The 16,785-nt window shown below is 41.1% G+C and overlaps 1 protein-coding gene across 1 annotated transcript in view; it reads right to left on the bottom strand.

The window, feature by feature from the left end:
• gfra4a (GDNF family receptor alpha 4a) overlaps window positions 1-16,785 on the bottom strand; it is a 147,650-nt gene that overhangs the window by 29,111 nt on the left and 101,754 nt on the right. The window contains exons 2-3 of the mRNA XM_085767547.1: window positions 6,494-6,775; window positions 4,573-4,653 (exon numbers count right to left, since the gene is read on the bottom strand). Coding sequence (XP_085623673.1) covers window positions 4,573-4,653; window positions 6,494-6,775 — 363 coding nt within the window. The remainder of the gene's footprint in view (window positions 1-4,572; window positions 4,654-6,493; window positions 6,776-16,785) is intronic.

The raw sequence follows: 16,785 nt of genomic DNA, 5'->3' as shown, positions 1-16,785 counted from the left end.
ATACTCCTCAAAATATGATGAGCTGTGGCGACGGCTTACATCTCTGAAAAGGGTCATTACTCTATTTGAGGGAGAGATGCTATAAGGGCGGAAAAACATCCATTAATCACGTCTTTGTTGTTTTGGCAGTCTGCTTGTCGAGATGCATGGCATGGATGTCAACTCTGACCTCCCCCGGAGTCACTGGAGTGGAATTTACGAGGAGGTTGTACAGTGCAGGTCTGATATAGCTGTAATTCAAAGCAGCCTGAAACGAGTGGTGTCATTTTAATAAGCAGCTTATGCATAAGGTCACAAAACATATGATAAAGCATGTTAAAGGGGACAGCTACTAAATTGGAGCAGTTTCGTGTTTTTTTTTTTCTCTCCCCTCTTGGTTTTTGTGTGCAATTAATCCCACTTAGGTTCACCCACTGTCTCCCACAAACAGGTGAGGAGTTTATCCCATTTCCCTAATCTGCGATCTCGCTCAATTATGCACAACAAGCCCATAGAAAACGAATTGGTTATGGAGACGGGGGTGAATGCTACCACGTGCCTGACGATTTTCTGGGAAATCATGAATGGTGCTGAGCTGATATCACCACCCCAGTGCACTGCAGAGACTCACAGTGGCTTTGAGAAGTGGTGGGAAGATCCATGGAAATGAAGGAAGCTGGAGAGGAGCTGTAGTGTAGTGTACGCTGGGCTCTGCTGTGGGGGAGTGTGTGTCTGCTTTATGCTACAGAGTGGATATACACAGGAGAGATGGCTGTGTGTACTACTATATGCTGCTTTTTTTTTTTTTGGTTGGTGCACATTAAATAGACAGCCTCTTCTTTCTCCATCCGTCCTCTAACATCTCAGCATCTAAACATAAACACTGGACTGAGCCCAATTTGAAAAACCACGACAGAGAACTTTGAGTATCATCTGGTATTTTATGTAAATTCCTGTAAATAGAAAACACCATCTGTGCTCCTATTGCTTTGTCTTGGAAGTGTTCATTTAAATATTAATTAATAGCTCAAATAAAATACGCTGAGCTGTTGAATCACCTATTAAATCATATTCCTCCTCCGTGACTTCGGCTGGTCACGGTAACACTTACATAATGTCACGAGCTGAGTCTTTAACTCTCTGTGTCTTTACTCTGGAGCTGCAGGATCCAGATTTTAACACTTGAACTCATCATCGTCAATCATCTGTCATCATATGGCAGGAGTTTACTCCTCAGCTTCGTAGACAGTGGGTGGTTCATGTTTATGTATCTTCTTCTCTTGCCTCAGTATCTGTTCAGCTGCTGCTTTATCGTCCCTCGGTCTGACTTTGAGCTTTCGTTCCACTTGTTTCCTCTTTCTCTCTTTGATGTTGGAGTCTCTTCCCCCCCCTCACTCACTCAGGAGTGGTACTTGACTTTGCAGTAATCTCATAATCTCCTTCTTAACGTTTCTCTTCCATTGCTGTTGTTGTGTTGTTGTTGTTGTTGTGTTGGTCCTATTGTGTGTGTGATGGCTGAAGTGGCCGAGTGTATGAGCTGGTTGATTTTTCCTCTGTCTTGTCATCTCGTCCTTGACGTATCGGATGCCTTCGTTGGGGATTTAGATTCATTCCTTGAAGTGATGATCTTTGTTGATTTCTGAGAGATTACCGTTCTATATAACAGACTTTTCCTTCAGTGTTTCTCAGCTCTGCTGTTTTCTCATTGTCGTATTCTTCCTGTGTGCCTCTGCGCGGTGTTGAACATCAACAGGGCGCTTCCTGCTTCTTTCTCTTCACCAGCTGCTGCCATCTTCTGAGGTTGATGCGTTATGGATGTTCACTCTTCCACTTCTCCTATTCTTGGATGTTCTTGAGTTCCAGACTTGGTAGTGTTTGGTTTTTATTTGATAGTTTGTTCAGGTTCAGGATTTTTGTCTGTCTGTGTTTTTCTTGCCAGATGTTACAGGCATCGTGTTCCTGTTTTTCTCATTTCCAGTTGTGTGGACTGTCCTTGGTATGTTGTTTACTCAGAGTTTGTTGCAGTAGAAAACTTTTCAGTTCCTGCCTCGTGCCTCATTGAACAACATGATGTTGTGTAATGATCTGGTGAGTAATACCAAATTTCCTTTGGCCTTCCACCATTGCTGTTACTGCCATCGCTGTGGTTATTGTTACTTGTATTATAACAACTATATGGTCTTTATACCAACTACTATTCTAATGGCGTATGAATACAGCATTATATATCCTATATACTAAAGGCTTAGAGAGATCCTGAGTTGAATTATTTCCTCTAAGATCCTTGAATGCAAACCTATTATTCCGTGGGATCTTATTTTCACAGCTTTTGCTCCTGGTTTATCTGTTATGACAACATTGTGCTCTATGAGAACTACGTTAGTTAATTGCTGCTGGAAAAAACAAAACAGCAAAGACCTACGGTGAAGTGCGAAGGGGCCACAGACCTGAGCAGTGGGGTAATTAAACACTGCACATTTGTAAACACGGCAACAATTTTGCAAGAGTGAAAACTGAAAACCTCTCCTGAGGTCACACTCCTGAAACACTGGTGATGATGATACTTCATTGTAAGACAAATGATGGAACAGGAGGTCAGCGTTAGATCAGGGCTGGAGAATCCACGGCAGATGTTTGGGTTATTATTTTACTGTTTGTGTCAATTCTGTCTTTTCGAGAGGATAAACAACATTGCCTGTTATTTAAAACGAGTTTGATCGTCTGTTTGCTGCTTTCTGTTGAGATTATATTTTAGATGTCGTTGTATTTTCAGATCTCCAAAACGACCTTGGCATAAGATTATCAGTAACACTTTAGTGTTTAGCTTATGTTTAATAAGCTCATGTAACGGAGGGTCCGGGTGCACTCACTCACACGTCAAGGACATACAAACCTGACTGCCATGTGGTCATTGACCTCTTGGCAAAACGGTTTGCATCGTCGGCCACCGTGCGGGAGATGAGGGTTCGAACCCCACCTGGGGCAGTCCGTACCGAACACAATGCAGTGGGCCAGATACCATCGGCTACACTCAGCTTTTTATCATTGTATTTTCATACTTTATAATAATGGATTCAGCATTTATAAATTCAGTATTACTGTATATTGATTACAAACCTGTTATTATTCAAGGGTTAAACATTTATAACACTGTTGTAAATGTTTATAACAGTGTATAACTGTATGCTAGCGTGTGTGTGGGTGCGTTTATGTGTGGGAGTGAGTGTGTGTGTGTGTGGGGTGGGGGGGCGGGTCTTTTAACATTGTAAAGCACTTTGTGTTGCGTTTTTATATGTATGAAAGGTGCTATATAAATAAATAAAGTTTGAAGTTTGAAGTTTATAAATTACATATTATAAGCATCTATGTAGGAGGAATGTGTTATAAATGATGAATTAAATGTGAAGTAATTATAAAGTCTTACCAGACTATCATAACCAATAAATCATGATCAGATGCATGGAATGTAAAGTTCAGATGTCCTGAAGTTGAATAAACTCTATTGTAAAGCTGTGTTTTGAAGAATTAGTGTGATGCCTGATCTGCACATTAACACTGGTGAGTAGAGACACAAGATCTCAGATCTGCACTCACTTCACTAACGACACTTTGCATTACATCCCAGCTGAAATTATGAAATGTGCATCTGACGCAGACCCCCTTCTGTCATTATAGGAGCTGCCAATGTGCAAAACTACCTGGTCCAACTTTAACATCATAAGGATACATCAATTCCCATAATGAGTATAATAAACATCGCTGCTCTCAGTGTGCTCAGTAAAACACATCAACTGACAGCATACTGTGAACCACAGGTAGAAATCCATTTCCCACAAACACCGTAACAGAACAGCTCCTATAATTACTTAATCACATTGTTTTTTAATGTATAAATTAAGCAGCGTCCTCCCTTTGATTGACTTGAATGCCTTCCATAATAATCGCTTCATTTACGTCATTATTTCAGTTCGTCAAGTTCTTTCTCTCGGCCTCAGGCATCCAGACGAGAACTGCTGTCGGAGAAAACAAAATACTTGACTTTTGTCCTCGTCCATGAAAAACAGTAACTCCTCATTTGTGTGCAGCTGCCCCCCCCCCCCCCTCTCTCTCTTCCCAGACCTCCACAGGCAAAAACTGTAGTGTTGTTTGAGCAAACAAACCATCTCGGTCTGTCTCCCATTTCCTCTCTTAACTCTCCATCTCATGTCTTACTGTGACTTTTATCTCTCTTTTCCCTTCACACTCTCTGTCTCCACCCCTTCTTCCACTTTCACTGCTTCCAGCTGCATTAAAATAAATAGGTAATTAATGTGTGCCTCGGGGGCTAACAGCAGCACATAGCAGCCCAGCGGCCTGCCCACAGGCTGAGAGGCAAGACAGAGGCAAAGTGTGAGCTGTTACTCATCAAACACTTTGCATATTCACCTGTTATGTCTGCTCTGTCAGAATGACGCAGGAGAACATCTCTGTTTTCTTTCTTACTCCTTTTTTTGGGGGTTTGAAAAAGGAGCCTTTTGAGTATCAACACAACTTTTTTTCTTCAGAGTGAGTCAGTGAAGGCAACAGCAGCAATGGAAGACTGTGTTGACTAACCTGCAGCAATGGAAGCCAGACGGACGTAGTCGGAGCCCCTCTCCTCTGGTTCGTAGGGGTAGCTCTCCACCAGGTTCAGACCTGCCAACAAAGAGGAGAGAGACAGAGAGAGGAGGGGGGTTAGTTTCTGTTCCCATGGCAACCACAAATAATGTTGTTCTGTTTCTTCTTTTTCCAACTGCTGAACTAATGTTCTAAAAACACTGACACAAAGCAATATACTTTTCCCCGGACATTTCCAGTGTTGATCTCGCTCGTATCACACCAGACACCCATATGTATTGAGTATTGGTAAAAGTGCAGTCTATACTTGGCAACATACTACATGTATGTATGAAATCATTTCTTATGGGCCTGATTAATCATAAAATTGTCAATATTAGCCAAGCATACAATTATCCTCACTGAAAATTCAAGATTAAACTTGACTATAACTTGAGGAGAGCAGGGAATCTGGACATTTTTAAAAGCAAACTGAAGACCTGCCTTTTTAGCCTGGCTTTTAACTGAATCTTATTATTTGTATCGTTATAAAACATTTAATTTAATTTATTTTATTTTATTATTTATTTATTTATTATTAGGCTATTATCTTTTTACTTCATTTTATCTTTCCTCGATGTCTCCAATGTTCAATCTAAAATGATTGTATGCGTATGTGAAGATATGTGTGTCTCCCAATATGTTCCTTGTTTTTATCATGTGAAGCACTTTGAGCTGATGTGGGCATGAAAACTGCTATACAAATAAAGGCTGAATGATTTATTGGTAAAAGTAAGGCAATGGCAAGGCAATTTTATTTGTATAGCCCGTTTTTACAAACAGTTTGTCTCAAAGGGCTTTACATGTCATCACAACAACATCCTCTGCCCTTAGACCCTCACATCGACTGAGGAAAAACTCAGTACAATTCAAAAGTTGAATTTACTAAGATTTATCACACTTTAGTTGCTTCACTAATAATAGGAAGTGAATTCATCCTTACGGTAATTAATGAATGTGCAAAAGCCACACTGAAACTGGAGTTTGAACCTACGTATTGTGTACAACATTGCTGGTGACTGCACACTGTGCCACCCTGAACCAGAATGTCAGCGGTAAAACACCCCACCTGCTACATGTAATGGGACCTCGGGGTGCGTTCACAGCTTTGCCAAACAAACCCAATTACAACGTATTCAAACAGCTCTGCAATCAGTGATACGGTGAAGCAGGGTGCACCACTTCACTCAGCTGCTCCTCCTGCTTTTACTTCATGCACAAGAAGTTCAACTCTGAAGTAAACTAACTATTATTACAAACACAGCAGGAGCAGCAGGTAATGTGAGGTCAAAAACCAATCATCAGCTCTCTCAGGTGAAAACACAAGTCTGGCAATCAGCGCGTTAATGTGCAGCAGCATGAGGTGACTGAAGGAGCTGGAAGGAGACCACATGCCCTTTGTCCAACTTGCTCTATGCATGAGTTTACCAAGTGTTGAGAGTGAACCTAATGAATATTTGTTGCATTCTCTCTCTCTGGTCTCTAGTTCACATGTCTCCATGTCACGTCTTTTATGTTGGTACGTGACTTGCAGGATGTTTGTTCCTTGGTTGGTCGAGTTTTTATTTATTCTGAATAAAACAGCATGTGCTAAATGCTCAAATTTGAACGTAACCGTACATAAAATAATGGGGCCAAGTGTGAGAACTGGTGCAAAGCTACTGAAATACGCACAGAAGTGATGAAATACAATGAGCTGGGCTGAAAGAAAAGGAATCAGAGTCACAGTTTGAACTATTTTTGACACGATAATCACTCTTTTTATTTCTGTTGAGCTGCCTGTAGGCGGATACCTACAGCAATTCATGTGTAATGGGCGGCACACACTTGATAATCCTACATCTGTGACATACTGTACCTGCTCCCGCCCACCTCTTACCGTGCAGCACCGACTGGTGCAGACTCCAGTAGATGCTCAGGCAGTTCTTCTCCTTCTTCATGCCTCGTTTACATTGGCAACCGTGCAGAGGGGTGGACAGCAGCGCCGTCATGGCGTTCTCACACTGGTTTCGCGCCCCGGGCCCCAGCTTCACACTGCCGTCCCCCGCCACACACTGCCTGAGGGTGCGCAGTCGCGGGCTGCAGGTGTCGTCGCTGGAACAGGTGTCTCCGGCACGCAGGCAGTCCCTCCCTCCCATGGACAGAGCCATACGTGGGACTCCTGAAAGACGAGACAGATAGACAGGGGACGGGTTAGTGTCGTGCTGCGTGAGCCAAGCAGGAAGCTGATCTGTGGATTACTGCTTCTACACTCGTCCGTGTAAACATCAAACCACTGGCTTTGAGCAATTTCAGGAAACTCAACCTCAAATAAACAAACAACGACAAAAAAAGTCAAGTGAAATAAATTGAATTGTTGAGCACAAACGAACAGCCGCAAATGAAAAAAATAAAATAAAATGATGAATGTTGCTTCAGGAACCTTGAAAGATGTTTGTCTGCACTTTTGCCTGTCAGGTAGTGAAGGTGAGGTTTTAAACTGCTGTAACGTTTCTGTTGGAGGTGACTGAGTGACTGTGTGAGTTTGAAGTTTGAGATGCGCAACAAGACCTCAGGTTGAGTTAGAATAGGGAACCAAACGAGTTTTGTCACTTTTTAGCTTAGTTAAAGGGATAGTTCACCCAAAATTCAAATTGCACTCATTATCTACTCACCCTCATGTCGACTAAGGGCTGGGAGAAGTTTCAGAGAAGTTTCAGAGTGTCCTTAGTCGACATGAGGGTGAGTAGATAATGAGTGAAATTTGAATTTTGGGTGAACTATCCTTTTAAGTAATCAGACTTCATGTTTGCTCAGTTGTAGATTGATTTGAATTGAATTGATGCAGCAGGGACCAACATTTGGTCCCTAGTCTGGGTTAAAAAAAAAAAAAAAGGTGGACTGCTCCTTTAGATAAATAAAAAAAGCAAGGCAGTGAATGAATAAGGGGTTTTATGATCAGCTGAATTATTGATAAAATAATCTAAATTGAACTGAATCTAATATTTAGATGACAGTCTTGTCAGGAGCGATCACACTTGATGCATCTCACTTGTGCGTTCCAGCATTTTTCAAATTACATTCATAAACCCAACTGTGAGGTGTGTGTGTGTGTGTGTGTGTGTGTGTGTGTGTGTGTGTGTGTGTGTGTGTGTGTGTGTGTGTGTGTGTGTGTGTGTGTGTGTGACAAAATTATTCATGTATTCATACTGTCACATAGTATACATCTGACACCGCTGACTGGATTTTGATGAAACTTGGAGGGGGGGTAGATGTGTCTCACCAATACATCCTGAAATTTTCAAAATTACACTGATGTGTTTGAGCTGCAGTCAAAACAAAGCGTCACATTTAGTCAGAGCTGGGCCAGAGAGGAGGACGATGTGTTTACTGTTCTCTCATTTCATGTGGCACTAATTTGATGCAAGCTTTAATCCCCCGAAGACGGTAAGTGATGGTATATTCCCAGCTGTTAACGAGCACTTAGACTCACTCTTAATAATAATGTAGTGTAATTTAATCCATCCATGTGCCTAGTTTAGGCGCGCACACACACACACACATCATGTCCTCAGAGTGACAACATAAGATGATAAATGAGGTCAAGAAAAAAAAACAGCTCATATTAGTGGGTCAATCTCACACTGTGCAGCCAAACTTTATTCACACAAACAAACTTGGTCTATAAAATGATGCACAAGAACATACTCCGTCATACAGTAAAAACATGGAGTCCTGAGTTTGAATATTTCACCAGTGTCAACAACATGTAACTACACTGAAGAGCTGGAGGACGCTGATAAAGAATATCCTGTCAGACGGGGAGGAATAAGATGATTAGGGGTGGTTTCATTTTCTTATGTATTAGCCAATCTACTATTTACTGCTCTCTCAGTATTTTGAAAGCTATACAAAGTGAGAGGGATTAGTTTTAAACAAGAGGAATTTGGTTATCCTCAGCATGACAGTCTCCCAGAAAGCATGTCCAAGAGCATTTGCGTCACCGGCTACTTGGTGAGACTTTTCTGTGTGACGAGTTGTTTCAGTAATTAAATCTTAATCAATTTTGATCCCCTCACAGCTCAATCAAGTGATGTGGAGCGAAAGAAAGTATCCCGATGAAGGCAGGAGCTCGCTAATTCCATTCTCCCCTCCCCGACAGACTGACTGACAGGACTGCCAAGCTTCTCCGCCTCCGTTTGACTCCAACTGTACCTCACAGTTGTTCTAGAGATGATCCGATAAAACAGAAAGAAGGGACGCGGCGCCATTGCAACAAGTTTACATCCTTACAGCTGAAGCCTGCTGCAAATTCTGGAGGAGGAAAAAAAAAGAAAAAAAAAGAAAAGAAAAAAAAGCGGCTTGACTGCCATGTGCCCAGCAGGAGGCTTCTCAACCTTTCAGAGGAGTCAGCTAATCTAGCAGCAAGCTGTCAATAAACGTCTAGACAGACAGTGAGGCGAGGAACTCGTTGCTATGGGTTTGGGATGTTTGTGGATGTTATAGAGAGAAAGCATCTGCCACTCAAGTGGAGAGCTCATCGTCCCGGAGGTCTTGACAGAAACCACTTAGTGTGCCAGAACGGGAGAGTTTTAAAATCTGTAAAATGTTTGCCTTACATCAGTATCTATATCTTTATCTATAATTGTATGTATGTATGAAGGAGGAGGAGGAAAAGAAATGCAGGGCGAGATCGTGTCATTCGTTTCCAATGCAAATGAGCTCCACTGGAGAGTTTTCTCAGATCAAGTGATGGTACCTTATGTCAAGATTCTTCTCTTGCTTGGAGAAAACTCTCAAAATTCAGATTTGCATTAGAAATATCCAACTCCATCTAAACCCCTGTGGTTGGTTTCCTTCCCTTGGTCAAGTCGGAAGAGAAACAATATTTAAACTCCTTCTCCTTGTGGATCTGCAGGTGGGAGGAGAGCGGATGTGTGGGTGGTTGGTGCGTGGGTGTTCTTCTTCTGAGATGAAAAAGGTGGAGCAGAGAGAGAGGAACCTTTTAAAGCCCGGGTTTGCGAAAGAAAAAAAAAAAGCCCCTGGTGAGCAGTTGCAGTGCAAATCTTATTAAATTGCAGCTAATCCAGTGTGGAGAGAGGTTTGATATTTGTCTGAGAAATTAAGCAGCACTCCAAGATTGTGAGAGATAACTTGTTTGCCTGGAAACAGAGCCGCGGCGCACCGGCAGTTCAAAGAGAGACAGTCAAAACCAATTAGGAGAAATCAGTTGCCTTGTCATTCAAATTCGTTCCATCCTATATGCCTCCCTGTTTATCCCACTGAGGTAAATAATCCATTTGAGCTCTCTCTCTCTCTCTCTCTCTCTCTCTCCCCCTCTCCCTCTCTCTGTGCTTTTTTTGTTTTTCCCCCCTCTTTGTTTCCGTTTCTCTGATTTCCTCTCTGCTCGCGTCATCCTTTCCACTTATCTCTCTGTTCTCCCTCTGCTTTTCTGTTTGTTCTCTTTTTTTCCTCCCCCTCTTCATCCCTCACTCTCTCTCTCTCACACACACACACACACACACACACACACATAAACACACACCTCCTATGGCTCCAGGAGCAGAGTCTGAAATTAGAGAAACATTTTGAAGGAAGAGGGTCTCTCAAAAACACGACTGAATCAACTTCTCATTCCTGTGATGTCGGGCTTCTCTCTGAGAGCAGAGAGAAAACCAAAGCGGAGTTTGCTGTGTTTGACCAAATGATCTTTTTGTTGACAGTTTTTTTTTGGAATGTAAATTGAAAGCACTGGTGTCCTGCAAGCGTAAAAAATAAATAACAGACTTCTGTGTGCGAGATTGGTGAGGACACCGTTACAACAAACATGAAACAACCACCTTCCTCTCCTCCTCCCTGCTTCTCTATGGAAATGAAACAGTTGCGGGGACGGAGACAGAACCTGAGCTACCTTCATCTCATCGCTCGCCTCTTCACGTCTTTCTGCCTTCCTGCTAAAACCCTGCGCTCCTCTACAGCCATCGAGCATCAGTCACTGCCATCAACCATCAGCATCCTCTAAAATCCATAAGAGCTGCTGAGCTGCTCTTACGTCACATCAAGAGAAGCTCAATAAGATAACTGATGTTTATCTCTGAAGAGTTCATAAAATAAACGATGAGACGAGAGCGATTCCAGATATCGATGACAGTGATGAACTGAATCATGTGTTTGCATATAAGCTCAACTCAGCTTTTTGTGTCTGAGTCAATAATATCCCAGAAAACAACACAACAAACAACTTTACTGCTCATTCATCATTAAAGTTGTTTCCCCTAAAGTGTGGGACTCGGCTGACTGCACTATAATCCCGTTGTTTGACTATAAACCCTGCTGTGTTCTTCATTTGTATGAATTGTTGTAACTTTCTTTTCATTAATCTGAAGCGTTTTTTTTCCCACACACACACACAGCTCATAACCCTCCGCTGAATGCCTGCAGAGCGGCCATATTTCTTTTTAAACTGAATTGCCGACCAAGGTTTCTTCTATTTTTTAAACATTTTGTATTTTTTTCATCCACTACTGAAACAAATCTTTGACTTGCTGATTCATTTATCAAGCCCCCCAAAAATTTAACACCAGTTTATAATGAATGTTTTTGGAGTTTGGGGAGTTTCTGTTGAACGAAACAAAAACTCTGAACACAGTTTTAAGGATTAAACACAACGCCTACATTCTTAAACTACCGAGCACTGAGAATTCGATAATCAGGGTTGGCTTTACAAATGTGGACGAGTTCGGTCTGCTTGAAAAAATCATGTTTTATAGTTAAGTTCAGGCACGATCATTGTTTTCCAACATTTAACCCAGACCACGGCCTCTAAAACTGAAATCAAATGCTTTCAGTTACATACACATATCCATAAATAACACTGCCTTACTTTAGCTGCTATAAGCAGATATTGTATTGCTGTGAGGAGCATTTATTGTAGAACATCAGCTCTGTAATGAGGGAAAACTAATTAAAAATGCTGTCAGAGTTCTGCAGACATGTTCAGTATTTTATCATTTGCTCTCATTAAAAACGTTTCCTCTTTGTGCATTAATCGGGGTCGCACTGTGTTTCTTCAACAACTTATCTACTGTTGTGAAAACTGATAATATAAACATGCTGGATGCTGGTGTGAAATGAACCGATCTCCAGCTTTAGTAATAGGCCTGTAAATGTGATGGAGACATTTTTCAAATGATCTTGTGGACTATAAAACTGCTCAAATTATGTGTAAAGTAAATAATAATATGCTTCCAGATGGAGTCCAGAGGATGTTTCAGACTCGAACCAGTATGTACCCATGTGTATACAAAAGCAAAAGTTACGAACAAATGTGAAACAAAGATGTTTATCAATTAAAGGAGTCAATCAATGGAATAATCTAGAATTAGAAATCAAACTGTGTAACACACTTAACAGATTCAAAAAGTTATTTAAAAATAATATTATTAATAAATATAAAACTTAATTATAAATACCAGTGTGCTCATATATGCTCATATATGTAGAATATGCAGATTTTTTGTTCCGTCAAAATTAAAAAAAAAAATGAGTGAACGGAAAAGAAGGGTAGGCAAAATAAGATGATGCTTCAGCCTACACCTTCTCGGTCAAAGTGCATTGTATTGCTTTGTTGTGTTTTTGTTTTGTTTTTTATCTATACTTTTATATTTGTCTATTGTACTTGTTTTTACAAGACTGAAATAAACACACTAAACTAAACATGTGATACTGAGCTCTATGAGTAAACTTGACTTAAAAGCAGAACAACTTAAAATATTTTAAAGTCGCAGCATTCAGCAAAATCCTTTTATTTTGAGTCTTAAAGTCTTAAACTCTCGGTTACAAGTTGCAGCTCTGAGCTCATAACACTGACTGAAGTAGAAGCTCACGAGTGAAGTTTCTCCTCTTGATTTTAAGTCGCGGCGTTGTGCCGGAGGTTTCAGTTTCTGATTTGTTCACAAAAACTATCTCTCTCTTCATCAGCTGCTGCACGGCTGAGTGACTCGCTGCGTACACAGACTGATGAATCCTATTAGAGATAACAGGCTCTGAGATTGTTTGGTAAATCTTTGACACTACTACCGAGGGGCCGCGCTTTTTGTTACTGTATATTGTAGTTCCTTATTAGCTAACTGCGCCTCCCCGACCACTTTTAAACCGAGATGAGTCACTGCGTCTGCTGGGGTTTCTTCTTTGCTCCGCTGTCTTTTGTTTTCACAGCTTCTAATAATAATGATAATGTCCTCTCTGCTCTCTGGCAGTGTCGCCACAACAAAACCGCAGCATTTTTCCTAACATGCCACTGCAAAACAACAAACACACTCATGTAAAGCCACTGCATGCATTGCACACAGTCAAAAAAAGAAAAACATAAACTATTTGGACACATTACCATAAATTTTGTTTGCAGCCAGGCTTCTTTGGATAATAATTGGTCCTCCAAATATGCTGCGATGGGGTCCTTTTGCTTTGTATCATTGATTCAGCAAAACATGATGAAATTTAGAGGGGAACCAGGAGACCACTCTGGCCGTGATGCAGAATGCTAATTTCCTTCCCAGATTCCTCAGTGACCAATCCATCCCGAGGAAAGTCAATATCATTGCGCAGCTGTTACAGAACAACCTCGCACAACTGCAATTTGGACATTTTTCTTTGTCTTCTTAGAAATGAGAGTACGTGTGGGCATGAACGTCTCAGAGGCCCCGAAAGCTCATTGAAAAACTATTTTCACAATTTCAAAAACCTATTCTGCCACTGAGCAAATAACTTCACTCTTTAAATGTGGAGATTGTAGTTTTTGCAAGACACATTTATTGTGTGCAGGATGATAATAAATTGATTTGAGCCTCAGCTCCTCATTGTTATGAATGGTTTGATGGAGGGATGAAATGATTATTATAATGAAATTAGATTACTACTGTAGACCAATAGAGATAAATAAATGACAGAGGCTCCAGACTTCAATCAATGAAAAAGTCTAAATTGGATATTATGATAATGAAAACACTTTTTATGGGGATATAAATTAGACAGTGTAATATTATTAAACAGAGATAGAATGTAATGTGTTTTATATTTTGAAGAAGGCCAAACCAAATATATGTATTTAGAGACAAATATGAGTCAATGAGACTTTTATTTGGAAATGATCAACTTTTCATCCTTTGCTCTTATTGATCAATAGCTCCTGAAGAAGTCAGTAAGAAGCTGTTGAGTTGCCAACTTTTTAAAGGATTTGAAAGCATGGATGAGCATGAGTCAGCACAACTAAACTCTGCTCTGTGCTTTACTTCTGATACATTAGTAAATTATATAGTGAACATCTCATGCTGACTTTTTCTTACTGCATCTTTAAAGCCACTGCTACTTAGACTTGTCTAAAAGGTGCATGAGCCCCACACCATCTGGTGTGATGTGAAAAGTAGTATAAAGTAACTGTTCTGACTCTTTCCTCTTACTCAAAAAAAAAAAAAAAAAAAATCCATCACGTGCACATGCAAGCTCCCAAACATGGTGTCAAAATGAAAGTGAGTGGACGGTCAGTGAAGCACAGAGCCATGACAGTGGAGTGGCTAAAGGAAATGAGACATGGAAAGCAGTGAGATGCACCAGTACACTGGATTATCAGACATTTAACCAAAGAGGAGAAGATAAATAGCTCTAGCTGTTATTATTTGTACATATGTCAGCTCATACTCATTTGTCCAATCACAGGATCCATTGTTATTTTGGTTTTTGATTTTTTTTTTTTTTTGGCATTTCTGCCTTGTCTTATCATAGCCACAGTAGAGATAGAGAGGAAAGAACCTGAGCTGGACGTTGCAGTACAAAGTAAACACCGTCTTTCTACCAAGTGAAGACCGTTCTATAGTTTTACTTCAGCCTCTAAAAGCTTTCTTTTTGTTCTGCAAGTGAATCCACCTTTAAGCGGACTGCAGTCCTTGGAGACCAGGGAAGAACTCCTCTTTCTCTACACAGTCATTTAAAGTGTTAAGATGTATGGCTGCACAGTGTGGGTCACTTCTTTTCTGTTGTGCTGAAGAACCGAAGGTAAATAACAGTTTTACTCCAAAGAGGCTGGTCAGCCGCTGGAGAGGGAGCGCTAAATGAAGCCTTTCTCAGAAGGACTGTGAGCCTGGTGAACAACAACAGCTTGAATCCTCAGCCTGTCAGCCACGTAGCACTGGGGGTGTGGGAGGGGGCTGGGAGGGGGCTGGGGGGTTAGTTTAAACTCTTCATCTGTTAAAGGAACAACATCAACGACTTATTTTGTCCCCAAACCCTTCACTGTTTTGCGTTTTAGCTCACTCTTTCCCCCCAGAGCTGTGTGTGTGTGGCTACACTGTGGTTTTGATGGTGTTGTGCTGGGAAAGTTAATAACTAACCTGATAACTAACTGGATATTGCAGAGTCATTGGACCTAGGTGTGAATGTCAATTTCTAGCAAATAAAAAGTTGGTCTGATGTTACAGAGTCTTGGTGGGTTTTTAACCAATGGGAAAGGGGGTTAAAGGAGAATTCTGGCCATTTTTGACCCCTAAATCGTTTTCCTTATGGTCACCCAGTGTTGGGGGGAGCAAAAAACGCAACTAAAATTGATGCAGGCAAACCAGAGTTACACCATGGCTAGACGGCGCTCGGGATAGCGACAACGCTAACCCATGGGGGCAATTCTTTCAACCACAACAAACACTCAAAAAACAATCAAATATCTATGGTACATGACTTGAATCCTTATGACACACCACTGAACTCATATAGTGTACAGTATAAACTGTTTAAACTGTTTTAACACTTTTTCCTTGTTGTGATGATTTCTTTACAAAAATAAACGGTCGAGCAGTGCAGTGGTAATGTCCAAAATATCTCCCAGGAAAACGATTTAGGGGTCAAAAATGACTGGAATTCTCATTAAAGTCCATTTTTATGGTGCTGGTAGGTTAAGTATGTGGGATTAGTTGTTGTCATTATGCTAAGATAGGCTAAATCCACATATTGCTTGAAAATAAAGTGCAAAAGTGTAGATCTAACAATGTTAAACAGCCTTTAAGGTTGGGTTGACAAGTTAGACCTTCACCTCGGTTCAAGTCCAGCCATGGACCTTTTGTTGCATCTGTCCCCCTATGTTTCCTGTCTCCACCCAAACATACTCTTTAAAATTCAAACATACATTAAGCTTTACATTACTATGCGCATTAATCTCTGCTCACTCACACAAAGTGAGGTCCACCTGGCTCTGAGCATGTCGTCTTTCTTTAAAGCATGGCCACGGAGCCTGTTAGAGGGCACAGCTGACAGCAAAGTGAACCCCGTCCACCCTGCCAGCTGCACCCTGCTGCACCATGCCAAGATGCAAGAGCAGGGTGTCGTACACGATGACAATGATCCCGACCACGGAACCACGGGTTGTCAACAAGACATACTATTATCCCTTGCTCTCATTATGTTATTCTCACACTTACTTGTTTTAATGTGTTGCTAAGAAGACACACAAAGGAGAACAGGTGTTTACATCTCCTCTGTGTCAATGTTGACATGGCCTCAGCCGGAAAAACCGTTATAGACCACAGTGTTGGTAGAAAAATACTATTCACGTCATCAGCTTGTGAGTAAAATACCATGTAGGGAGGACAGAGACTGAGCAGAGAGGATGTTTTTCTGAATTAGATATTTTTTTCTGTGGTGCCAGTAAATCCAGAGACTTGGAAAAAGAGCCCAATGTCAGTCCCAATGTAATTGTTGCCAATTTTCTCAGTTAGAGAACAATCTGGGGAAACAAGGCTATTTGTTTCATCTCTTGTCTAGGTGCTATCACTCTGACCTTTACAATCCTTACTCTTGTTTGAGCACAGTGGATTTGACACTTGCAGCCTTCACTGTCGATTGCCTGTAATGTTTGTGGATGTTGGAACTGAACCGTAGTCTCATCACTGCAAACCTGTGGGTAAAACACAGGAAACACTACAGGGAGGGACTGAGGAAAATGGTAAGCTGACATTGACATTTACATTCGCTTGTTTGAGCAAAAAAAAAAAAAAAAGAAGAACTGCTGGGGAGTGGGGATTAATTACCACCTTTAATATTTAGCTTTTTCTTTTTTCGGTCTCTAAAAGAGTCAAAGAATCAAACCTATGCAACCTGTGCACTCGATGGCAGCAGCTCACACACCCTCCAGATTTCCTAAAGGGATCC

Source organism: Trachurus japonicus, chromosome 22 (genome assembly GCF_045865225.1).
Source record: "Trachurus japonicus isolate A0001 chromosome 22, Traja_1.0".
NCBI lineage: Eukaryota > Metazoa > Chordata > Actinopteri > Carangiformes > Carangidae > Trachurus > Trachurus japonicus.
The sequence above is the reverse complement of the archived record's forward strand: the minus strand, read 5'-3'. Positions and strand labels throughout refer to the sequence as shown.